Source organism: Protopterus annectens, chromosome 13.part0, assembly GCF_019279795.1.
Source record: "Protopterus annectens isolate FY-2018-M chromosome 13.part0, PAN1.0, whole genome shotgun sequence".
In the NCBI taxonomy this organism is placed as follows: Eukaryota; Metazoa; Chordata; order Ceratodontiformes; family Protopteridae; genus Protopterus; species Protopterus annectens.
Genome location: NC_056747.1, coordinates 204,673,622 through 204,701,292, shown reverse-complemented (window position 1 = coordinate 204,701,292; position 27,671 = coordinate 204,673,622). Strand labels below are relative to the sequence as shown.

The 27,671-nt window shown below is 36.4% G+C and overlaps 1 protein-coding gene across 4 annotated transcripts in view; it reads right to left on the bottom strand.

Annotated features, from left to right (window-relative positions):
* The window catches only part of LOC122817708 (mucin-17-like), a 283,584-nt gene that overhangs the window by 201,204 nt on the left and 54,709 nt on the right, over positions 1–27,671 (bottom strand). For 3 of the 4 annotated variants that reach the window (XM_044090784.1, XM_044053731.1, XM_044090785.1), the window contains exon 2: positions 312–11,783. In XM_044090784.1, coding sequence (XP_043946719.1) covers positions 312–11,783 — 11,472 coding nt within the window. The remainder of the gene's footprint in view (positions 1–311; positions 11,784–27,671) is intronic. The other variant, XM_044090786.1, reaches the window with a different exon arrangement.

The following is a 27,671-nucleotide window of genomic DNA, read 5'->3' as shown; positions in this document are numbered from 1 at the left end:
ATTGGGTTTCCACCTATGTGGTAATTTGTGGGCACATTATTTTTGCCAAAGGGTATGACTATACATTTTTTGGCATTTAGCTTTAGACCATGGCGCTGGCACCAGTTATCTGTCTCTGTGAGACCTTTTTGAAGGATGTTTGTGTCAGCTGGAGAGTTGAATATGGCGCCCAGTTTGCAGTCGTCTGCGAACTTGGTGAGCCATAGTCCTCCCACGTTTGCCTGTACCTCAGAAAAGTATATACCGAACAAGATCTCTCAAGTTAGTAATGTATTTAGGAAATAAATCATAGCACGGATAGTTTTACATACCTGTTGTTTCTGTCAGAGGACTGGATACTGAAGTTGTACTGTATTTGACTTCAGCAGTGGTTTCTACTCCCAAAATGATTACTTCTGTTGCAGATGTTGAAGAATATGTACTTCCATGTACAGCTGTAATGTTTGGCAAAGCTGTAGCATTCAGAAGGGGCTTCTGATCAATTGGATTCACTGTTTGTTTAGCAATAGTTTCTTCTGTTATTTCTGCTAATGTTGTGTTTTCTGGGCCTTTTGCTGTTGTCTTCCCTGAAACAATTAAAGAAGAGCTTGTTCCCCTTTCCAGAGATAATGTAGAGTGTTTTCCACTTGTAAATCTTGTAACTGTTTGATCCAAGTTTAATGTTGTAAACTGTGTCAAGCTGCTAGCTTTCTGTTCCAAACTGACTGATGCAGTGGAAGTGCTTAATAATACAGGAATTGTAGTCGACACCGCTGTTGTGACTGAAGACACAACTATTTTACTTGGTATACTACTTGTAGCAACATTGGCTCCTTCAAATGTTGACATGGACACCACTGTGGAAGGTACCAGAGAGGAATTAGATTGCTGTACTACAGGCACAGTAGTCACATTCAGTGATGGCCCCTGGTGAACGGGGGCAACAGTGTTTGCTACAATGTATTCTTCTACGGTCGCAGCTGAAGACATACCAGCTGTTCCTGTTGTTGGACTTATTTTAGTTGTTTCAGGTGATGAGGCTGGGAAGCTGCTTATTAATCTTTCTGTTTTAGTACTTCGTCCTGATGTTGATTCAGGCATTGCAGTGGTCTGAGCAGATACAGGAACTACAGGCAGAACAACAGGGGCTCCAACAGTAGTCAGAACTGTAGACAGTGAAATTGTTGGTATTGCTGTTCCTTGTGTAGCTGTCTGTTTCACAGTGCTTAACTCTTCGGTCACTGAAGATACAGCTGAAACAGCTGGCAGTGACCTTGATCCTTCTGCTGTGATAGGCCCTAATGGACCTGTATTATACATATGACCGCTAGCAGCAGATGTGATGCTGGATTCCACTGTACTTCCTTTTTCTACCACAGGGGACACTGTAATAGCTTTCAGAGTTGATGCTACAGATTTAATTGTTTCAGGTGTTGAAGGTAAGGTTGTATTGACTATAAAGGGCACAGATGGACCAGTACTTTCAGTTAATGCCAAATTTGCATCAAGTGCAGTTGTTGATGCAGTACCAAGACTTACTGAAGATGCTGCTGTTTCATTTGCTATACCTGCTGCTCCCTGTACTGTTGAAGCCGTGGTGCTTTTTGCTTGTGCAGCAATGAAGACTTCACTAGTTGTCTCTTTTGTCAGTTGCCCACTTTCAGTACTGTTTAATGGTACATTTGATAAAGTACTGCTAACAGCTTCTGTTGAACCTATAAAATATGTTGTCTTCCTGGGTAGTGAACCTATTGATACCTTGCTTTCTGTTGTTGATACAGTGGACACTACTGTAGGTTCATACATGGATGTCCTCTGAAAATTTGTCACCTGAATAGATGGCTGTGGCACTGTACTTGTGGTTGTTATAGAAGTTGTACCAGATGCTGCTAAAATTATGCCTGATGGTACAGATGTATTCAATGCATTTGTCTTCTCTGTAGGTTGAACACTTGTCTTAGTAGTTGCACTCCTGCTTGTCATTGTATTCATTTTTTGAAGTGTTGTGGAAGACACTGAAGTGGATTCTGACATCTTTCCAACAGTAACGGTTGTTCCATTTAAAGGTGGCCCCTGATTAACTGGAATCAAAGTTTGAAATCCAATGTTTTCGTCAATGGTTGCCGCTATTGTTGTTACTTGTAAAGTACTCAAAGTAGTAGTTGTTGTTTCTGTTGTGTGATTTGTTATCTTAATTTCTAGAGGCGCTGGTGTAGAAGGAAAGCTGCTTATTAATCTTGCTGTCACATTGCTACCTCCAGAAGTGGGCAAAGCCATAACAGTAGCTTGTGTTGATGCAGGATTTGTAGTAGAAACTACTGACAACAATGTTGTTTGTACAGTTGTTCCCTTTGGTACTGTTGTTGGTGTGGTGCTCATTAACAAAAGAGCTGGAGTTGGAGTTTTTGACTCAGTTGAAGCAGTACTTGATATTGTGCTTTCTGCTGATGTTGTAGAAGGTACTGTGCTAGGTACTGACAACAATGTTGTTTTTACAGTTGTTTCCTTTGGTACTGTTGTTGGTGTGGTGATCATTAATAAAAGAGCTGGAGTTGGAGTTGTTGACACAGATGAAGCAGTACTTGTTAATGAGCTTTCTGCTAATATTGTAGAAGGCATTGTGCTAGGTGCTGATATGAATGCTGTCTGTACACTTGTTTCCTTTGGTACTGTTGTTGGTGTGGTGCTCATTAATAAAATAGCTGGAGTTGGGGTTGTTGACTCAGTTAAAGCAGTACTTGTTAATGTGCTTTCTGCTGATGTTGTAGAAGGCGTTGTGCTAGGTATTGACAACAATGTTGTTTGTAGACTTGTTTCCTTTGGTACTATTGTTGGCGTGGTGCTCATTAATAAAAGAGCTGGAGTTGGAGTTGTTGACTCAGTTGAGACAGTACTTGTTAATGTGCTTTCTGCTGATGTTGTAGAAGGTGTTGTGCTAGGTATTGACAACAATGTTGTTTGTAGACTTGTTTCCTTTGGTACTATTGTTGGCGTGGTGCTCATTAATAAAAGAGCTGGAGTTGGACTTGTTGACTCAGTTGAGGCGGCACTTGTTAATGTGCTTTCTGCTGATGTTGTAGAAGGTGTTGTGCTAGGTATTGACAACAATGTTGTTTGTAGACTTGTTTCCTTTGGTACTATTGTTGGCGTGGTGCTCATTAATAAAAGAGCTGGAGTTGGAGTTGTTGACTCAGTTGAAGCAGTACCTGATATTGTGCTTTCTGCTGATATTGTAGACGGCATTGTGCTAGGTACGGGCAACAATGTTGTTTTTACAGTTGTTTCCTTTGGTACTATTGCTGGTGAGGTGCTCATTAATAAAAGAGCTGGAGTTGGAGTTGTTGACTCAGTTGAAGCAGTACTTGTTAATGTGCTTTCTGCTGATGTTGTAGAAGGTACTGTGCTAGGTACTGGCAACAATGTTGTTTGTACAGTTGTTTCCTTTGGTACTGTTGGTGTGGTGCTCATTAATAAAAGAGCTGGAGTTGGACTTCTTGACACAGTTGAAGCAGTACTTGTTACTGTGCTTTCTGCTGATATTGTAGAAGACATTGTGCTAGGTACTGACATGAATGTTGTTTGTAGACTTGTTTCCTTTGGTACTGTTTTTGATGTGGTGCTCATTAATAAAAGAGTTGGAGTTGGAGTTGTTGACTCAGTTGATGCAGTACTTCTTAATGTGGTTTCTGCTGATATTGTAGAAGGCATTGTGCTAGGTACTGACATGAATGTTGTTTGTACACTTGTTTCCTTTGGTACTGTTGTTGGTGTGGTGCTCATTAATACAAGAGCTGGAGTTGGAGTTGCTGGCACAGTTGAAGCAGTACTTGTTAATGTGCTTTCTGCTGATGTTGTAGAAGGTGTTGTGCTAGGTACTGACAACAATGCTGTTTGTAGACTTGTTTCCTTTGGTACTATTGTTGGCGTGGTGCTCATTAATACAAGAGCTGGAGTTGGAGTTGCTGACACAGTTGAAGCAGTACTTGTTAATGTGCTTTCTGCTGATGTTGTAGAAGGTGTTGTGCTAGGTACTGACAACAATGCTGTTTGTAGACTTGTTTCCTTTGGTACTATTGTTGGCGTGGTGCTCATTAATAAAAGAGCTGGAGTTGGAGTTGTTGACACAGTTGAAGCAGTACTTGTTAATGTGCTTTCTGCTGATGTTGTAGAAGGTGTTGTGCTAGGTACTGACAACAATGCTGTTTGTAGACTTGTTTCCTTTGGTACTATTGTTGGCGTGGTGCTCATTAATAAAAGAGCTGGAGTTGGAGTTGTTGACACAGTTGAAGCAGTACTTGTTAATGTGCTTTCTGCTGATATTGTAGAATACTTTGTGCTAGGTACTGACAACAATGTTGCTTGTACAGTTATTTCCTTTGGTGGTGTAGTTGGTGTGGTGCTCATTAATAAAAGAGGTGGAGTTGGAGTTTTTGACTCAGTTGAAGCAGTACTTGATATTGTGCTTTCTGCTGATGTTGTAGAAGGCATTGTGCTAAGTACTGACAACAATGTTGTTTGTACAGTTGTTTCCTTTGGTAGTGTTGTAGGTGTGGTGCTCATTAATAAAAGAGCTGGAGTTGAAGAAGTTGACACAATTGAAGCAGGACTTGTTACTGTGTTTTCTGCAGATATTGTTGAAGGTGTTGTGCTAGGTACTGATATGAATGTTGCTTGTACAGTTGTTTCCTTTGGTACTGTTGTTGGTGTAGTGGTCATTAATAAAAGAGCTGGAGTTGGAGTTGTTGACTCAGTTGAAGCAGTACTTGTTAATGTGCTTCCTGTTGTTGTTGTTGTAGAAAGCATTGTGCTAGGTACTGACAACAATGTTGTTTGTACACTTGTTTCCTTTGGTACTGTTGTTGGTGTAGTGCTAATTAATAAAAGAGCTGGAGTTGGACTTGTTGACTCAGTTGAGGCAGTACTTGTTAATGTGCTTTCTGCTGATGTTTTAAAAGGTGTTGTGCTAGGTACTGATATGAATGTTGTTTGTACAGTTGTTTCTTTTGGTACTGTTGTTGGTGTAGTGGTCATTAATAAAAGAGCTGGAGTTGGAGTTGTTGACTCAGTTGAAGCAGTACTTGTTAATGTGCTTCCTGTTGTTGTTGTTGTAGAAAGCATTGTGCTAGGTACTGACAACAATGTTGTTTGTACACTTGTTTCCTTTGGTACTGTTGTTGGTGTAGTGCTAATTAATAAAAGAGCTGGAGTTGGACTTGTTGACTCAGTTGAGGCAGTACTTGTTAATGTGCTTTCTGCTGATATTGTAGAAGGTATTGTGCTATGTACTGACAACAATGTTGTTTGTACAGTTGCTTCCTTTAGTACTGTCATTGGTGTAGTGCTCGTTAATAAAAGAGCTGGAGTTGGACTTGTTGACTCAGTTGAAGCAGTACTTATTGATGTGCTTTCTGCTGATGTTGTAGAAGGCATTGTGCTAGGTACTGACAACAATGATGTTTGTACACTTGTTTCCTTTGGTGGTGTTGATGGTGTAGTGGTCATTAATAAAACAGCTGTAGTTGGACTGGTTGACTCAGTTGAAGCAGTACTTCTTAATGTGGTTTCTGCTAAGGTTGTAGAAGGCATTGTGCTAGGTACTGACAACAATGTTGTTTGTACAGTTGCTTCCTTTGGTATGGTTGTTGGTGTTGTACTCAATAAAAGAGCTGTAGTTAGACTTGTTGACTCAGTTGAAGAAGTACTTGTTAATGTGCTTCCTGTTTTTGTTGTTGTAGAAGGAATTGTACTAGGTACTGATATCAATGTTGTTTGTACAGTTGTTTCCTTTAGTCCTGTTGTTGGTGTGGTGCTCATTAATAAAAGAGCTGGAGTTGGAGTTGTTGACTCACTTGAAGCAGTACTTGTTAATGTGCTTTCTGTTGATATTGTAGAAGACATTGTGCTAGGTACTGACAACAAGTTTGTTTGTACAGTTGTTTCCTTTGGCACTCTTGTTGGTGTGGTGCTCGTTAATAAAAGAGCTGGAGTTGGACTTGTTGACTCAGTTGAGGCGGCACTTGTTAATATGCTTTCTGCTGATGTTGTAGAAGGTGTTGTGCTAGGTACTGACAACAATGTTGTTTGTAGACTTGTTTCCTTTGGTACTATTGTTGGCGTGGTGCTCATTAATAAAAGAGCTGGAGTTGGAGTTGTTGACTCAGTTGAAGCAGTACTTGTTAATGTGCTTTCTGCTGATATTGTAGACGGCATTGTGCTAGGTACGGGCAACAATGTTGTCTGTACAGTTGTTTCCTTTGGTACTGTTGTTGGTGTAGTGATCATTAATAAAAGAGCAGGAGTTGGGGTTGTTGACTCAATTGACGCAGTACTTGTTAATGTGCTTCCTGCTGTTGTTGTAGAAGGCATTGTGCTAGGTACTGACATGAATGTTGTTTGTACACTTGTTTCCTTTGGTACTGTTGTTGGTGTGGTGCTCAGTAATAAAAGAACTGGAGTTGGAGTTGATGACACAGTTGAAGCAGTACTTGTTAATGTGCTTCCTGCTGATGATGTAGAAGGAGTAGTGCTAGGTACTGACAACAATGTTGTTTGTACAGTTGTTTCCTTTGGTACTGTTGTTGGTGTAGTGCTAAGTAATAAAAGAGCTATAGGTGGACTTGTTAACTCAGTTGAAGCAGTACTTGTTGATGTGCTTTCTGCTGATGTTGTAGAAGGCATTGTGCTAGGTACTGACAACAATGTTGTTTGTACAGTTGTTTCCTTTGGTGGTGTTGTTGGTGTAGTGCTCATTAATAAAACAGCTGTAGTTGGACTTGTTGATTCAGTTGAAGCAGTACTTCTTAATGTGGTTTCTGCTGATGTTGTAGAAGGCATTGTGCTAGGTCCTGACAACAATGTTGTTTGTACAGTCGCTTCCTTTGGTACGGTTGTTGGTGTGGCGCTCAATAAAAGAGCTGTAGTTGGACTTGTTGACTCAGTTGAAGCAGTACTTGTTAATGTGCTTCCTGTTTTTGTTGTTGTAGAAGGAATTGTACTAGGTACTGATATCAATGTTGTTTGTACAGTTGTTTCCTTTAGTCCTGTTGTTGGTGTGGTGCTCATTAATAAAAGAGCTGGCGTTGGAGTTGTTGACTCACTTGAAGCAGTACTTGTTAATGTGCTTTCTGTTGATATTGTAGAAGGCATTGCGCTAGGTACTGACAACAAGTTTGTTTGCACAGTTGTTACCTTTGGCACTGTTGTTGGTGTGGTGCTAGTTAATAAAAGAGCTGTAGTTGGACTTGTTGACTCAGTTGAGACAGTACTTGTTAATATGCTTTCTGCTGATGTTGTAGAAGGTGTTATGCTAGGTACTGACAACAATGTTGTTTGTAGACTTGTTTCCTTTGGTACTATTGCTGGTGAGGTGCTCATTAATAAAAGAGCTGGAGTTGGAGTTGTTGACACAGTTGAAGCAGTACTTGTTAATGTGCTTTCTGCTGATGTCGTAGAAGGAGTAGTGCTAGGTACTGACAACAATGTTGTTTGTACAGTTGTTTGCTTTGGTACTGCTGTTGGTGTAGTGCTAATTAATAAAAGAGCTGGAGGTGGACTTGTTAACTCAGTTGAAGCAGTACTTGTTGATGTGCTTTCTGCTGATGTTGTAGAAGGCATTGTGCTAGGTACTGACAACAATGTTGTTTGTACAGTTGTTTCCTTTGGTGGTGTTGTTGGTGTCGTGCTCATTAATAAAAGAGCTGTAGTTGGACTTGTTGACTCAGTTGAAGCAGTACTTCTTAATGTAGTTTCTGCTGATGTTGTAGAAGGCATTGTGCTAGGTCCTGACAACAATGTTGTTTGTACAGTCGCTTCCTTTGGTACGGTTGTGGGTGTGGTGCTCATTAATAAAAGAGCTGGAGTTGGACTTGACTCAGTTGAAGCAGTACTTAATGTGCTTCCTGTTTTTGTTGTTGTAGAAGGCATTGTGCTAGGTACTGATATCAATGTTGTTTGTACAGTTGTTTCCTTTAGTCCTGTTGTTGGTGTGGTGCTCATTAATAAAAGAGCTGGAGTTGGAGTTGTTGACTCACTTGAAGCAGTACTTGTTAATGTGCTTTCTGTTGATATTGTAGAAGGCATTGTGCTAGGTACTGACAACAAGTTTGTTTGTACAGTTGTTTCCTTTGGTGCTGTTGGTGTGGTGCTCGTTAATAAAAGAGCTGTAGTTGGACTTGTTGACTCAGTTGAGGCAGTACTTGTTAATGTGCTTTCTGCTGATGTTGTAGAAGGCGTTGTGCTAGGTACTGACAACAATGTTGTTTGTAGACTTGTTTCCTTTGGTACTATTGTTGGTGTGGTGCTCATTAATAAAAGAGCTGGAGTTGGAGTTGTTGACTCAGTTGAAACAGTACTTGTTAATGTGCTTTCTGCTGATATTGTAGAAGGCATTGTGCTAGGTACTGACAACAAGTTTGTTTGTACAGTTGTTTCCTTTGGTGCTGTTGGTGTGGTGCTCATTAATAAAAGAGCTGTAGTTGGACTTGTTGACTCAGTTGAGGCAGTACTTGTTAATGTGCTTTCTGTTGATGTTGTAGAAGGTGTTATGCTAGGTACTGACAACATAGTTGTTTGTAGACTTGTTTCCTTTGGTACTAGTGTTGGTGTGGTGCTCATTAATAAAAGAGCTGGAGTTGGAGTTGTTGACTCAGTTGAAGCAGTACTTGTTAATGTGCTTTCTGCTGATGTTGTAGAAGGCATTGTGCTAGGTACTGGCAACAATGTTGTTTGTACAGTTGTTTCCTTTGATACTGTTGTTGGTGTGGTGATCATTAATAAAAGAGCAGGAGTTGGGGTTGTTGACTCAATTGAAGCAGTACTTGTTAATGTGTTTCCTATTGTTGTTGTTGTAGAAGGCATTGTGCTAGGTACTGACATGAATGTTGTTTGTACACTTGTTTCCTTTGGTACTGTTGTTGGTGTAGTGCTCAGTAATAAAAGAACTGGAGTTGGAGTTGTTGACACAGTTGAAGCAGTACTTGTTAATGTGCTTTCTGCTGATGTCGTAGAAGGAGTAGTGCTAGGTACTGACAACAATGTTGTTTGTACAGTTGTTTCCTTTGGTGGTGTTGTTGGTGTCGTGCTCATTAATAAAAGAGCTGTAGTTGGACTTGTTGACTCAGTTGAAGCAGTACTTCTTAATGTGGTTTCTGCTGATGTTGTAGAAGGCATTGTGCTAGGTCCTGACAACAATGTTGTTTGTACAGTCGCTTCCTTTGGTACGGTTGTGGGTATGGTGCTCAATAAAAGAGCTGTAGTTGGACTTGTTGACTCAGTTGAAGCAATACTTAATGTGCTTCCTGTTTTTGTTGTTGTAGAAGGCATTGTGCTAGGTACTGATATCAATGTTTGTACAGTTGTTTCCTTCAGTCCTGTTGTTGGTGTGGTGCTCATTAATAAAAGAGCTGGAGTTGGAGTTGTTGACTCACTTGAAGCAGTACTTGTTAATGTGCTTTCTGTTGATATTGTAGAAGGCATTGTGCTAGGTACTGACAACAAGTTTGTTTGTACAGTTGTTTCCTTTGGTGCTGTTGGTGTGGTGCTCATTAATAAAAGAGCTGTAGTTGGACTTGTTGACTCAGTTGAGGCAGTACTTGTTAATGTGCTTTCTGCTGATGTTGTAGAAGGTGTTATGCTAGGTACTGACAACAATGTTGTTTGTAGACTTGTTTCCTTTGGTACTATTGTTGGTGTAGTGCTCATTAATAAAAGAGCTGGAGTTGGAGTTGCTGACTCAGTTGAAGCAGTACCTGATATTGTGCTTTCTGCTGATGTTGTAGAAGGCATTGTGCTAGGTACTGGCAACAATGTTGTTTGTACAGTTGTTTCCTTTGATACTGTTGTTGGTGTGGTGATCATTAATAAAAGAGCAGGAGTTGGGGTTGTTGACTCAATTGAAGCAGTACTTGTTAATGTGCTTCCTATTGTTGTTGTTGTAGAAGGCATTGTGCTAGGTACTGACATGAATGTTGTTTGTACAGTTGTTTCTTTTGGTACTGTTGTTGGTGTGGTGCTAATTAATAAAAGAGCTGGAGTTGGACTTGTTAACTCAGTTGAAGCAGTACTTGTTAATGTGCTTTCTGCTGATATTGTAGAAGGCATTGTGCTAGGTACTGACAACAATGTTGTTTGTGCACTTGTTTCCTTTGGTACTGTTGTTGGTGTGGTGCTCATTAATAAAAGAGCTGGAGTTGGAGTTGTTGACCCAGTTGAAGCAGTACTTATTAATGTGCTTTCTGTTGATGTTGTAGAAGGTGTTGTGCTAGGTATTGACAACAATGTTGTTTGTAGACTTGTTTCCTTTGGTACTATTGTTGGTGTGGTGCTCATTAATAAAAGAGCTGGAGTTGGAGTTGTTGACTCAGTTGAAGCAGTACTTGTTAATGTGATTTCTGCTGATGTTGTAGAAGGTGTAGTGCTAGGTACTGACAACAATATTGTTTGTACAGTTGTTTCCTTCGGTACTGTTGTTGGTGTAGTGCTCATTAATAAAACAGCTATAGTTGGACTTGTTGACTCATTTGAAGCAGTACTTGTTAGTTTGCTTTCTGCTGATGTTGTAGAAGGCATTGTGCTAGGTGCTGACAACAGTGTTGTTTGTACAGTTGTTTCCTTTGGTGGTGTTGTTGGTATAGTGCTCATTAATAAAAGAGCTGGAGTTGGACCTGTTGACTCAGTTGAAGCAGTACTTGTTAATGTGCTTTCTGCCGATGTTGTAGAAGGCATTGTGCTAAGTACTGACAACAATGCTGTTTCTACAGTTGTTTCTTTTGGTACTGTTGTTGATATAGTGCTCATTAATGAAAGAGCTGGAGTTGGACTTGTTGACTCAGTTATAACAGAACTTGTTAATCTGCTTTTTGCTGATGTTATAGAAGGCATTGTGCTAGGTACTGACAATGTTGTTTGTACAGTTGTTTCCTTTGTTACTGTTGGTGTAGTGCTCATTAATAAAAGAGCTTGAGTTGGACTTGATTCAGTTGAAGCAGTAATTGTTAATGTGTTTTCTGCTGATGTTGTAGAAGGTATTGTGACAGGTATTGACATGAATGTTGTTGGTACAGTCATTTCCTTTGGTGACATTGATGATGTAGTGCTTGTTAATGAAGGTGCTGTAGTTGGAATTGTTGATTCAGTTGAAGTAATAGTTGCTGATGATATAGTCACTACTGTCATGGACTTAGTTGAAGTAGAACTTGTTGGTATGCTTTCTAATGTTGTAGCTGGTATTGTGTTAATTATAGATGAGGATGTTAGTTCAGTTGTTTCTTTTGGTAATTTAGATTGGATGGTGCTTATTAATGAAAATGCTGTAGTTGGTGTTGTTGAGTCAGTTGAAATTGAGCTTGTTGCTGGTCTACTTTCTGGCACTGTGGATGGTACTGTGCTTGTTACTGACATGGTTGTTTTAAGTAACATTGTCTCCTTTGTTTCTGTTGTAGGTAATGTACTGGTTACTAACTGTGTTGTAACCCCTATTGTTGTGGGTATCAATGTAGATTTTACTTTAGCAGTATTTTGTACAGTAGTCGAGGCCATTCTATTAGTTTCTGGTATGGCTGTTGTTGATACAGTTGTTTCCTTTGGTAATATTGTTTGTGTAGTGCTTGCTGCAGTTCTTGTTGTAATTATTTGTGAAGTAACACTCGTAGCATGTTGAGTTGTTGAAAATATAGTAGTTGTCTCTCTGCTCCCATTTGTTATTTCCTTTGAAGTAGTTTGTGACATTGTACTTGTCCAAAGTGTTTCAGGTGTTACTTGTGTTGACGATATTGCTGACGATTCCATTGTGGATGCGTCTGTTTTTTCTGTAACAATAGAACATTTGAAGTGTTTACTGTTTACCAACAAAGTATATAAGTTACATTGAAATTTGTGAACAATTGTATTTTTCCCAAACGGACGGAAATGGATCTTGAAAACTTTCAGTATGCTAAATAGCTATTTACAAAGAAATGCATCCAAAATAATTGCATTCCATTTGCCAGTATTTTTTTTTTGTTTCATAATCATACCTCTCAACCTCTTAATGCAATAAATCTTGTCAAAGCCATAAATAATATGAGGACCCAAATTAGGTGAAATTTTTAAACATTGCATTTACAAACTTTATAAGTTGATAAAATAATAAGTCTTGCATTAACATAAATTTTCTGAAGGTTATGAAGTCTGGAACTTGGCTGCTTTCCATTATTTTTTTAACTTAAATTCTCAAGGATTTGCCAGAAAACCACATTTTTTATGAGAAACAGACCAAAAATATGAAGCAAAAATCTGGACATTTTGCAAAAATTGGTAGAGTTGAGAGGTATAGCCACTATCCTTTTATTCTGTAAACAGAGTGAGACAGATATACTACTCAGCTGAAGCCAGGAGAAAACATTATTTTTGTGGCCTACTTATTCTGTTTTAATGTATTAATTTTCTTTTTCTGCAGCTGTAAAAATAAAATTTAGTTGCACAAAGAACAGGCCCAAGGAAGGACAGTACACTGAAACAACACTTCCATTATAGATAAAACAAAATGTATAACTCAAAGTACAACTTGTTCTTTTCTGATTGTTGCAGTTACAGAGAAGTTTGAGAGTGACTAAGCCCTTGCTATGCGGTACATAATCTTTAAGACATGATCAGCCATATATTATTGCATGACTACATCATTTCTGATATGAGTAAGACTAAGTAAAAGATATTTTGACATCTGTTACGAATGATGTTATTGCCAGTCATTAAATGGATAAGAAAACCTAACCAATTAAATTGCAAGCTGTGAACATCTGTGGACACTGTTGCTTGTGCTGGCATGTCTGGCTGACTTTTTGTAAATAGTTTTAGATTGACTTATGTATTGTATGCTAGCATGACTAGCTATGACATTCGTGAGTTTTTACATGTTGATTTGTGATCTGTTTGTACAGAATGTTTTAAAGACTTGAACAGTGTCCTTTTGCATTTCTAGCTGTGCATGTTTGTGAAGAGAGATTTTAAAGGCAAACTGTCTCCTGTTTAGCTGATCAGCAGATGTCATCAGAATGTTTACATTTGGTATGTGTTACTGTCAAAAACTGAAAGACAGGAAGGAACCTTTAGAAAATAGCTTTTGGTTGATTTTCAAAATATGAAATGAAAATTAGAACTGGAACAGTTGACAGTTTGGGTAGGCTATAAAAGATCTTGCTGAAACAGTTAACAAAAAAGTTGTTAGTGGTCAGTAGTCAGTTACAGTTCTTCACAGATGTATTGTACAATGGATACAAAAAATACTCACCAAAAACTATAAGCCTGCCTTTGCTCTATTGTAGTAAGCTCTATTGTAGTAATATAGTTTAGGTCAGGAGCAGTATTCATTAGTCAAATAGGAAAGTACAACTAATCAGTTAGATCAGTTAGAGTTTTTTCTGCATGTTAGATTTCTATCCTACAGTATTGATTTCAATTTCCTGGTGATTGAATTCTGTTTATCAATTGGAAGATACTGTTTTATATTTTTAAGCACTTTGCTCAATATTACATATTTTTATTAACTTACATTGTGGCTGGTCAATCAGTGCTTTTCTTTAGTGATTGGAGAGTGCTTATACTTGCTTTGATAATTCCCAGGGCCACTGCAAAAGCCTGCCTGCTTAGGTCATTTGCTACTATTTGCTTTAATATTTAATTTCCATAATTAGACAACCGATTTAGAAGGGCATGAAGAAACTCCAATTGGTGGCAGCATTACCATATTATTTTGGGGAAGGGATACAGCTAGAAATCTGTGAAAGGCTTTCCCAGAAGTGTTTGGATGTGTGTGATTTAATTTATTTAACTGTGAGTGTATCAGAGACCTTAATCTAGGACACATTGCTCTGAAGTATGCAATAAGTAGTTGCATTAGGGGTGGAAAAAAGTATTCAGTCCAGTTCCAGGCTGCATAGCATATTCATGTTATGCTCTTAGGGTAAAACTGTGAAATCTTACTCCTGTTTAAGTGGCAGTCTCACATTGGAGTTAGTAGTGAGGATTGAAGCTCCTTAGTTACTGACCCAGGATAGTAAGGGAAATCACATTATTTGGTGGCAGTTCATTGGGATATTATCTGGACATCACATTAATTAGTGGCAGTCCAATGGGATATTATGTGGACATCACATGAATTGGTGGCAGTGGTAGGATTTTTAATTGGACTTCAGTAGCCTGTGGGTTGTTGTCATTAGCATGTGCACTCTTGGCAGCAACAAAGCAAAGCAAACATACAGAATCCCAGTCTACCTCAATTTTATTTATTTTTAGTTAGTTAGTCAGGGATAGCAAGCAAAGATGTCAGCAGAAAACTATAGTAAGCTGATAAAGAACCAGCTTGGTAAGAAGCATGAAGGCAGATGACTGGTGCATACCAGCTTGTCTAAGAAAGCAATGATTTCAGCATTAGTTACAGCTTCAGCTCAGACCAGCCATTCAGAGATATCAAGTTTGGTATTGGGGATGTGCATCCTGCCAAGACAGGACAGTCCATATTTTCTTTGGAGGACCTAAAAATCTATCTGGAGTAAGAGACACTGCACCTAGAGGCCAAACAACTAGAGGTGGACGACAGGCAGAAATGCATTGATATGAACTAGAGGCTGAGGAGAAGCAGCATCAATATGAATTGAAGGCCAAATAGTTTGTAGCTGAGGAAAACAAGACCGCTGGCATGAAGTGGAGCTTCTTACCCTTCAAGAGGGTCATGGAGGTAATGGGGAAGGGAATTACTGGACCCAAGAAGTTATAAAGATCAGCAAACCTTTTCCTCAGTACAGGGATGGGGATGACTTTGATAGTTTTGGTCAAATATTTGAGAGGGTATGTAAACAGTATAACATTGAGCGTGAGCTCTGGGTTTGGCTCTTGACTCCCTTACTTCATGGTAAAGCTGTTCAGGCCATGTCAAAATTGTTTGATGTAGATTGTTTAAATTATGTTAAAGTTAAGACCTGTCTTCTAGATTGTTTTAAACTAACACCTGAAGCTTATAGGAAAATGTTTCATGAACACAGAGACAAGGCAGATGAAAGTGTACATGATTACATTGTGGATTTAAGTACTTACTTTCACAGATGGGTGAGTGGGTAGGAGATCACCACTTTTGAGGGACTGTCAGATCTTTTGGTGAGAGAGCACACCTTCAGTACTTTACCTGCTAACCAGATTCTCTGTTTGTACAGAATGTTTTAAAGACTTGAACACAGTGTCCTTTAGCATTTCTAGCTGCCCATGTTTGTGAAGAGAGATTCTAAAGGCAACCTGTCTCAGATTCAGCTGATCAGCAGATGATGTCATTGGAATATTGACAGCTGCTATGTGTTATTGTTAGAAGCTGAAAGTCAGGAAGGAAACTTTAGAAAACAGCTGTTGGTTGATTTTCAAAATATGTAATGAAAATTAGAACTGGAACAGTTAACAGGCTAGTCCCTAAAAGAGGCTGCTAAAGACAGTTAACAGTCAGTTGTCAGTGGTCAGTAGTCAATTACAGTTGTTTACAGATGTACTGTGTATTGGATAGAAAAAAGGGACTCATCAAAAACAGTAAGCCTGCCTTTTCTCTGTTGTAGTAATTTAGTTTAGTTCAGGGATAGTGTTCTTTAGTCAGATAGGAAAGTATAACTAATCAGTTAAATCAGTCAGAGTTTTTTTTGCAAGTTGGATTTCTATCCTATAGTATTGATTTCAATTTCCTGGTGATTGAGCTCTGTCTGTTTATTAGAAATTACTGTTTCATATTTTTAAGCATTTTGCTCAATATTAAATATTTTTATTAACTTACATTATGGCAGGTCAATCATTGTTTTTCTTTAGTGATTTGAGACTGCTTATCCTTGCTTTGATAATTCCCTGGGCCTGTCTGAAAGCCTGGCTGCTTAGTTCATTTGCTACTATATGCTTTAATATATAATTTTCTTAATTGGACACCCCTTTAGAAGTACATGAAGGCATTCTGATTGGTGGCACCATTACCATATTATTTTGGGGAAGGAACACAGCTAGAAATCTGTGTCAGGCTTTCCCAGAATTGTTTGGATGTGTGAGATTTAATTTATTTAACTGTGAGTATATTGGAGGTCTTAAAATGGGACACATTGCTCTGAAGTGTGTAATGAGGAGTTACATTAGAGGTAGAAAAAAGAATACAGTCCAGTCCCAGGCTATAGAGCATGTTCTTGTTGTGCTCTTAGGGCAAAATTCTGAAATACTACCCCTGTTTAAGTGGCAGTCTCACATTGGAGTCAGTAGTGAGGATTGAAGCTCCTTAGTTACAGACTCAGGATAGTAAGGGACATCACATTATTTGGTGGCAATTCAGGAGTATATTCCTCTGGATGTCACATTGCCAATCATTAAATGGGCAAGAAAACCTAACCAATTAAATTGCAAGCTGCATTAGCATCAAATATGTTCTGTGCATGTAAGAAAAGCTAGTACAACCCCCCTGGACCTTATATTCACTCAAAGATCCCGTCTCACTCTCAAAATCCAAAAAACTGGCACCATCATAAATAGTTATTTAGTATGAAAACACTTTCAGTGACAGGACTCTCAAAAATACAGTGAATTAATAACACTTTGTAATAATAAAAATCCTAAAAATATGTAAATTCCAGTATTTTACCTGATCAGGAATAGTAAAATACATCTAATAAGGCAAAATAAAATCCTGTAGAAAGTGAAATGAAAGCATTCACAAACAAAAACGAGGCAGTGCAGTCAGAGAGAAAAAGTGAATAACTTGAAAGTAAAGCATGCACTACAGCTACTAAAAGAATATATATGTATAAATTAAATAGGATACATTATTGTACAACATTATTCAAGTATGGAAATGTGCTTTATTATATTTTTTTAACTAACAGCTTGTATACAATTTTTTAGATAAAGAAAATTCATTATAACATTATACACTTTTTATATATAGGGAATAATAACAGGTACAATTGTACAACAATTACCAGACATTTTGATGTTTAAAATTTAATAGTATTGTTTTAATAATAACAACAAAATAATATTGGTATATTGTAGTATTCAATATACATTTTACATATGTTATTTGATTTTGATATAATTAAATTAGATATATTATGTAGTATTTTTAAAGCATTTTTAAGCATTTAATTGTGTTAACAAATGGGATTAATTGAATGATTGTGGAAAAAGGTGGGATTTCTTATGTATTTAAGGGTGTGTAACTATTGGGAGTATGTTCTGAAGAAGTCTGTATACATGGATGAAAGTGCTTAACCTGAAACTACTGTTTAATAAACGCTGTGTACTGTGCCTGGATCCATCTCCTGGAGTTTTATTTGCTGCTTGGCTGCGGATTTTGAGTGTTTAGTTGGAACCCAGGAACTACTTTTGTATTGTTCTTTGCCATGGATTCCATGCACGATGTATCCGGCTTTGGCAACTCTATCACAAGAGAAGAAGTAGATAAAATTAATTCTGAATTGGCCATTGTAAAGGGCGAACTTACACGCCTGATAGAACTGCTTACACCGCCTACTGTATCTTTAAAAAATAAGGTTCAACCTAACGTTAACAATGACATCACATTCCTCTATTGGCAATGGCAGCGACGAGGAGATCCCGAATGGGCAGAGGAGGTTTTCGTCACCTTTCCCGTTGGACTGCACGCCGAGGAAGGATGAAACACAACGAATGAACAGACAGCAGAGTGTTCTGAATTTTTCAACTATGTCTGGCAACCAGGAAGAAGACATTTATTTAATATCTGGGGCCAAGCCTAAACGTTTTCCGCCAGCAAGGACCTATACAGCGCTGGAAAAAATGAATGCCAATACCAATAAAACACTAAAAGGTACTGTTTCTCAATGTTCCCCTATGGGAAACAATGATAATTTGGACAATTTTAATGTTGATAAGTTTTTGCACATGCCGTTTGAATTTAATGTTAAAAACAGTATGGTAAATACACGGAAAGATGTAGATGAACAATTCACTTCATTGAAGCAAATGATTTTTAGCTTTGGTAATAAACTCAACAGAATTAAAGCATTAACTCCAAAAAAGTGCTGGATGCAGGAAGAAGACAGCTCGTACAAGTGGACCAAGAAGTTTTAATAATTAGACAATTAAAAGATGCACAATTGCATGTACAAACGTTAAGCGCTTTCAACTGAAGATAGCTCAGTCTTCATCAGAACAACGAACCTCCATTAAAACCACATATATATAGTCTATCGGTTGCTTGTTACATGAATTTGAAAATTGCGCCAAAAATCTTAAAACTGCAATACAATATATTCCTTGGAATTCTGTTGCAACACTGATGTTTATACGAGTGACCTTACATTATTCAAACTTGCAAACATTATGTACTGCAACCCAATACATAAAATGTATATAACTAAATACATACAATATTATTAATATAATATATACTCCACTTATACTACAATATTTTACTAAAAACAGAATGAAATTAAATATATAAAATAAGTAATATGTAAAACAATAACTAATATTATACTGTCGCAAATGAACCTAAAATATTGGCCTATTTAAACATATAAAGCCTATTAGAATAAATAACTGAAAAATGCTTAAACATACTATCATATGGTGGCAATAACTAGTTGAATGAAATGAATAACCAGAAATTTATAAAATACACCTTGAAAAATTCATGTGTACTTGAATAAAATAGATGTTAAAAATGTTTAAAAAATTATTAATAAAATATAATAACTTATTGATTTGATTATTATTAAATATATGTGTTAAAACTAATTATATATTATAAAAACATATGTAGATGGTGTCAAAAATCTTCCAAAAATGGTTTGATGCTTATGTGGTCATTAAGCCCCGGAAATCTAGTGGCATCACACTTGATCTGCCAGATGCTTTCTTTAAGGGCCAATCGTACCTTCCAATTACCACCATAATTGGTTTGGTTGACCTGATCAATAATACTAAACACAAAACTATGTTCACCTTTATCCTCAATATGCCTATATAGGGCATTATTCTTATCTTTTTTACGTATCCTGTAAAGATGTTCATAGATACGTTTTTTAAAAAACCTCTCGGTTTTCCCTATATAAAACGCTGTACATACTGTACATTTGGCAATATATACTATTTGTTTTGTGTTGCAATTACCTCCTAAATTACAAATTACTGTATTGTTGATATCACTTAATGTTAATTTCTCAACCGTATTTATATATGGACATTGATTACAAGACCCACACCTTGTATTGCCTTTATTGTTCCTATTCGAATTATCCTTTCTGTTGTCTGCTTGTTCTAACAACCTTTTAATATTAGGTGCCATTTTGTATAGTATAACTGGTTGTCCCCCAAATTATTAGAAGTGATGACATCCCAGTGTCTAATTAATATATCCTTTATATAGTGTACGTATGGTGAATAAGTTAAAATGCAAGCTCCATTAAATTTATTAATTAAGTTGCTATCTGATTCATCCTTAAATTCTTTAACTCCTAATAATGGTTTATATCGATGCCCCCATTGTGAGGACACATATTGAATGGTGTCATTAAGTAAATTGTCAGGATAGCCTCTATTTTTGAACATAGAGTAAACTAACTTAAACTCTTCTTCCATGACTTGTTTAGTGGAAGACATTCTTACTATCCTGACACATTGCCCTTTAACAACGTTTTTAAACATGAATGGTGGATGGTTGCTATTGTATTGAATATAATCATTTGAGAAGGTAGGTTTCCTATAAATCTTGGATATATACCCTCTATCAGTGTTACTAATGTACGTGTCCAAGTAAGGTATGGATCTCTTCTCATAACTGTAAGTGAATTTTAAAAATTCAGTTGTATTGTTCAGATATGAGATGAACTCATCAACCATTACTTCTGGACCCTTCCATATGATAAAGATATCATCCAAATATCTGGCATAAAACACCACGTGTTTGTAGTATAGGCATTTAAATAGATGTTCATTCTCCCAATTTAACATGACCAGATTGGCAAAAATAGGTGCGCATGAGGCCCCCATGGCCACACCTATTTTTTGCCTGAAATACTCTCCAAGAAATGTAATATAGTTGTAATCCAAAACTGTTGACATTAGTTCAGTTAATAAGCATATTCTATCCCAACTGTGTCCTGAATATTTGATCAAGCTATTCATAAAATAGTCCAATCCCATCTCTTTGGGTATACTACTGTACAAGTCCACTACGTCAATAGTAATGAATGAATAATCTTGATTCCATAATTCTGTAGTTAAACAACTTAAAAAACTCCATGAATCTTTCATAATATGGGGTGTCGACTTGTAAATATGCTTGGTCCACACATCTATGAGTACTCCTATATTATAAGTCTTAGATTTGGACCCTGAAACTATAGGTCTATATGGAGGATTTTCCATAGATTTGTGTATTTTGGGTATACCCACCATTTTAGCAAGTATAGGGTACTCAGTCCTAAGAAATCTATAAATATCTTCACTTATTCTGTTGTCAATCCGAATCTATAAATATCTTCACTTATTCTGTTGTCAGTCTGATATTCCTCTAAAAAGAGGTCTATCCTTCTATGTCCTATATTAATTTCATTTAATGAAACCACTTCATATTTTCCTGAATCATACAATAAATTATGTATTTTACTGTTGTAATCCAAAGTATAACTAATAACTATTCCGCCCCCTTTGTCAGGTTTCATAATGCGGATATCTTTATTATGCATAATTTCTTTCAAACACTTCCTTTCTTCTTTGGTTAAATTGTCTCCATAATTATATTTATACCCCTTGTTACTACGTATGTCCTTATTTAACCAATATATATCTTTGGTGACCATCCTTTCGAAATTAGCTACTTGTGGATTACTAATAGGTACATATGTACTTTTTTTCTTTAATCTATTAATATTGCTAGTGTAATCATTACAATGTACAGAGTCGAATTGTGTAGTTAAATTTAATCTCCTACAGTACATCTTGGTTTCTTTGATTGTGTCAACCAAGTTCATCCCCGTGGTGGGGATGAACTTCATACCTTTACTCATTAAATGAAAAAATTCTTGTTGAATATTTAAATCAGTGAAGTTGTATACATTAAATCCATTAAATGAACTGACTATCTGTTTTTTGTTAGTACAGTCATTGACACTGATGTTACTGTCCTGTGTACATAAAATAGTTGGGTTGTTCCCATCTATGGTGTGAAAAACTTCACAAAATGCATCATTGACTGTTGGTGTATTACTATTATACATGCAATTCTTATCTACTGGCTTCACTATAGATGCATCAACTGAATTCCTTAATTCCTCTTGCTGTAAGGTGTATTGTGTTTTGGAGCGGGAAAAAATCTTCCCCCTCGAAAATTTTCCTCCCTATAGTTACTTCTTTTCCTTTCTCTAAATTGTGTTCTATCTATATACATTTTCTCCGCCCTATCAACTGGCCATACGTATACTCTATTGTCTTCATATGCCTCTATGTCCCTCGTCAATTTTCTATTTTTCCTGTCGAAAATATTTCTAACCTTACTCTGTGTTATGTCAAATTGTTTATTATACAAATCCTTCCATTTGCCAAAATCACGGTGCTTAATGATAACATCATTCATACATTCCACCTCATTAGCCAAATGAATCATCTTCTCATCATTGTATTTAATCAATGTCCTCAGAAATATTAAACCAAAATTGTCAAACATTTCATTAAATTCTTTTTTAATTTCATTATTCAAATTAATGCCCAAAGGTAGTTTGAAAAATCTAATTCCTTTGGGTACTACCTTAATGTTTAAACATTTAGATAAATAGGCTATGTCTATCTTTGTGTTTTTGTATTGCAACAGTTTTTTACCAAAACAAAAAATCATATCCCTTAAACTATTTTGCTTAAACTCTGTAATACTAAAATTCACATTTTTTCCTTTTTCAAAATCATTATCAAAATTATAATCATCACTTAAAAATTGATTGAACACATGTCCTGTGTTATCACACATGCTATTGTCCATATCTTGTTCATACATCCGTTTTTTATCATTTAAAGAACTAGATAAATGCATAACAGTACCTTTTTTAACACCATACTCTTTCTTCTTGGTGTTAACATATTGCTTAACAGCTTGTCTGTCTTTTGGTCTTGCCCCTTGTTTATTAATAAAAACATTGTCCGTTTCCCTTCTGTCTCGCTGCACACTAAAATCAAAAGTGAAATCTTCACTCGGGGACAGCAAACATAATCTTTTGTTAGAATTATGCCCTCTAAGGTTTATAGGGGAGACCACACTGATGTGTGTTTCGTCTCCACATATATTAGGCATATCAATATTGGTATTGTCATGTTGCACGTGGATGGAATTCTCCTTCAATAACATCGGAATCTCCAGATCCGGTGTACACATTAGTCCTCTTTCGTTAATGGAAGGGATTCTTCCTTGGCGAAAATCTACCTGTCCATCGTTGACTGCATAAGTGCCAGTATCTTGTATGGTATCGACACGAACACCGCTCTTTGGCCTGTCAATAGCGTGAGATGAATTTTCACCTTGATGACTTCCCGACGTGCAAGCCAGTTGCTTGCGCTCCTTGCGCTCCGCCAATACTTCCGTAACTAAAACCAAAAGCTTCTGCACATCAGATTGTAGAGCAGTAACCTCCGCTCTAAGTTGTTTGTATTCCCCACAAGACAATGAAGCTGAAATGTCTCCCTCGCTGCCAGCCATGCCGAAGCAAAAACCAAACACGAACTACTGCAACACAACGATATAACTCCAAAAAAGTGCTGGATGCAGGAAGAAGACAGCTCGTACAAGTGGACCAAGAAGTTTTAATAATTAGACAAATAAAAGATGCACAATTGCATGTACAAACGTTAAGCGCTTTCAACTGAAGATAGCTCAGTCTTCATCAGAACAACGAACCTCCATTAAAACCACATATATATAGTCTATCGGTTGCTTGTTACATGAATTTGAAAATTGCGCCAAAAATCTTAAAACGGCAATACAATATATTCCTTGGAATTCTGTTGCAACACTGATGTTTATACGAGTGACCTTACATTATTCAAACTTGCAAACACTATGTACTGCAACCCAATACATAAAATGTATATAACTAAATACATACAATATTACTAATATAATATATACTCCACTTATACTACAATATTTTACTAAAAACAGAATGAAATGAAATATATAAAATAAGTAATATGTAAAACAATAACTAATATTATACTGTCGCAAATGAACCTAAAATATTGGCCTATTTAAACATATAAAGCCTATTAGAATAAATAACTGAAAAATGCCTAAACATATGGTGGCAATAACTAGTTGAATGAAATGAATAACCAGAAATTTATAAAATACACCTTGAAAAATTCATGTGTACTTGAATAAAATAGATGTTAAAAATGTTTAAAAAATTATTAATAAAATATAATAACTTATTGATTTGATTATTATTAAATATATGTGTTAAAACTAATTATATATTATATATATAATATATAATTATTTACATAATATATAATATATATTATATACATATAGAGGCTATCCTGACAATTTACTTAATGACACCATTCAATATGTGTCCTCACAATGGGGGCATCGATATAAACCATTATTAGGAGTTAAAGAATTTAAGGATGAATCAGATAGCAACTTAATTAATAAATTTAATGGAGTTTGCATTTTAACTTATTCACCATACGTACACTATATAAAGGATATATTAATTAGACACTGGGATGTCATCACTTCTAATAATTTGGGGGATTTACTAGGTGCACAACCAGTTATAGTATACAAAATGGCACCTAATATTAAAAGGTTGTTAGAACAAGCAGACAACAGAAAGGATAATTCGAATAGGAACAATAAAGGCAATACAAGGTGTGGGTCTTGTAATCAATGTCCATATATAAATACGGTTGAGAAATTAACATTAAGTGATATCAACAATACAGTAATTTGTAATTTAGGAGGTAATTGCAACACAAAACAAATAGTATATATTGCCAAATGTACAGTATGTACAGCGTTTTATGTAGGGAAAACCGAGAGGTTTTTTAAAAAACGTATCTATGAACATCTTTACAGGATACGTAAAAAAGATAAGAATAATGCCCTATATAGGCATATTGAGGATAAAGGTGAACAACATAGTTTTGTGTTTAGTATTATTGATCAGGTCAACCAAACCACTTATGGTGGTAATTGGAAGGTACGATTGGCCCTTAAAGAAAGCATCTGGCAGATCAAGTGTGATGCCACTAGATTTCCGGGGCTTAATGACCACATAAGCATCAAACCATTTTTGGAAGATTTTTGACACCATCTACATATGTTTTTATAATATATAATTAGTTTTAACACATATATTTAATAATAATCAAATCAATAAGTTATTACATTTTATTAATAATTTTTTAAACATTTTTAACATCTATTTTATTCAAGTACACATGAATTTTTCAAGGTGTATTTTATAAATTTCTGGTTATTCATTTCATTCAACTAGTTATTGCCACCATATGATAGTATGTTTAAGCATTTTTCAGTTATTTATTCTAATAGGCTTTATATGTTTAAATAGGCCAATATTTTAGGTTCATTTGCGACAGTATAATATTAGTTATTGTTTTACATATTACTTATTTTATATATTTAATTTCATTCTGTTTTTAGTAAAATATTGTAGTATAAGTGGAGTATATATTATATTAGTAATATTGTATGTATTTAGTTATAAATATTTTATGTATTGGGTTGCAGTACATAGTGTTTGCAAGTTTGAATAATGTAAGGTCACTCGTATAAACATCAGTGTTGCAACAGAATTCCAAGGAATATATTGTATTGCCGTTTTAAGATTTTTGGCGCAATTTTCAAATTCATGTAACAAGCCACCGATAGACTATATATATGTGGTTTTAATGGAGGTTCGTTGTTCTGATGAAGACTGAGCTATCTTCAGTTGAAAGCGCTTAACGTTTGTACATGCAATTGTGCATCTTTTATTTGTCTAATTATTAAAACTTCTTGGTCCACTTGTACGAGCTGTCTTCTTCCTGCATCCAGCACTTTTTTGGAGTTATATCATTGTGTTGCAGTAGTTCGTGTTTAGAATTAAAGCATTGCAAGTAGATAATATGTATTTGCGTAAATGTATAGACAGTAATATAGTCCCTATGGGGCTACGGTTTTTCAAGGAACCGATTGGGGTTGAAATGGATGTGGAAAATATCAAAGTTTGCAATGATATGTTCAATGAATTTGGCAAACAATTTATGCAATTCATCTTAACTAGCTTCTTCTTCTTCTTCTTCTTTCGGCTTTTTCCCGGTTAGGGGTCGCCACAGCGGATCACCTTGTCCGCACATTGAATGGCAGTGGAGTTTTACGGTGTCGAGTTGCCAGCCCGGCGCCCAACCTTCCACAGAAGGCACACTCACACGCACACCTAGGGCCAATTTAGAGTGTCCAATCCACCTGCAGCATGTCTTTGGGATGTGGGAGGAAACCGGAGCACCCGGAGGAAACCCACGCGACCACAGGGAGGACATGCAGACTCCGCACAGAAGGCACCCGAGCCGAGGATCGAACCGGAGAACCTCTTGCTGTGAGGTGGCAATGCTAACCACTGCACCACCGTGGCCGCCCAATTCATCTTAACTAGCAATGATCTGAAATTAAGCAAATTGTTACAAGAGGTTGAATGTATGAGCAAAACCATTAAAAAAGATATGTTGTTTCCCCAATGGGAGAATCTTTACACCAAACAGTATGAATATGCAGACAATAATTGCAAAAAAGTGTTTGATAGAAAGTGTAAAAAGCTACAGAGAGATTTGTTACAGTATGAACAAGGAACTGCATATAGATGGAATGTTAGGGAGGATAAACAACATAAGAGAGAAATGTATGAAGGAAGGAACCAAGACAATACTTATTCTAAAAAATATGAGGAGAATTTTTTATGGGGGGGGGGGATACAGACAATTGGCAAACAGTCAAACGCCAAGGGAAGAGACAATACAGATGGAACAGATACAGGAAACAATAGGGGAATCTATACATGGACAGGAAGTGAATGGAGAGGATTTAGATAGTGCATCTAAACAACTTTCTAATTATATGGGTGATTCCTCGACTACTAAAGTACAATATACAAGTGGTGAGGTTAAAATATACAACTATACTACTTTTGAAGTTAAACCAGAATTATTACATGTATTTACTAAAGGAATGAAATACATTCCGGATAAGTCTATAGACCTTACAGACACATTGGTAGAGTTCAAATTATTTCTTAGGAAATTAAACCTTGGGATATTTTTTCAGCATAATACCACCCAGTGTAAAAATTTAGGTGAATTAAAAAAGAAGAGTGTATTTACGCCCCCTATGTTTAAAACTTGGCCTCTTTTGAAAATGTAGTCAATAGGGAAATATATGGCCTATATAATAAATATAAATATAACAAAAAGGATTATGCAGCAAATCAACAAGCTGCCTTGTCTATAGACACATTGAATGAAAACAATATAAGAATCATGTCAGCAGACAAAGGGGGCGGTATAGTACTATATGATCAAGACAAATATAATGTCAAGATATTTGAACTGCTCAATAATCCTGCCCATTATGAAGTGTCCTCACTTAATCAAGTGAACATAGCATATAGCAGAATAGATTCTTATCTTGAAGAATATTTACTTGATAATAGAATAGATGAAGACTTGTATACATTTCTTAAGGTAGATTTTCCCAAATTGGCAACTATAAAAGGAATCCGTAAGATCCATAAAAATTTGTTGGACCCCCCTTTTAGACCCATAATATCGGGAAGTGATAGTAAGGTCTTTCCTTTTGGCAAATATATTGATTTCAAACTGAAACATATGTACAGTACTGTTGGACATATTATCAAAGATTCTTGGGAATTCTTAGGACTATTTAAACAAGAAATGTAGAACCCAGATTTGATTTTTGTCACTATTGACATTCAGGATCTCTTTTCCTGTATCCCTAAGAATGATGGACTGGACAGATTCATTAGTGGCATACATAAGTACAGTGGACTACTTAAGGAAGATGTGTCCTTGCTTACAGCATTTATGGATATAGTATTAGATTATAATTATATCTATTATGAAGGTGAATACTATAGACAAACAACAGGTGTGGCCATGGGGGCAGCGTGTGCCCCCATGTATGCCAATTTAGTATTGCTAGACTGGGAGGAGGAATTTGTTCTCAATTCCAATTGGACGCAGTATATTAAGACATATGTCCGTTACCTGGATGATATTTTCATTCTTTGGCAAGGGGAAATCTCAGAGTTGACCAACATTGTGTATTACATAAATCAAACAACAGATTATCTTAGGTTCACACACCAGGTGGACACAAAGGGTATCAATTATTTAGATGTCTATATATATAATGATGGGAAAACCTTCCAGTCTAGAATACACAGAAAAGACACACACAGTAATGGGTACCTTCATTTTGATAGCGCCCATTCTTATCATACTAAACATGGCATAGTAAAAGGACAATGCATAAGAGCAGCGAGGATGACAACAACAAGGGAAGTAATGATAAGTGAACTTAATTTCATCAGTAGGTTATTTAAAGAGAAGGGATATCCTAGTGATATGATTCATGACATAACCACTTATGTAGTAAA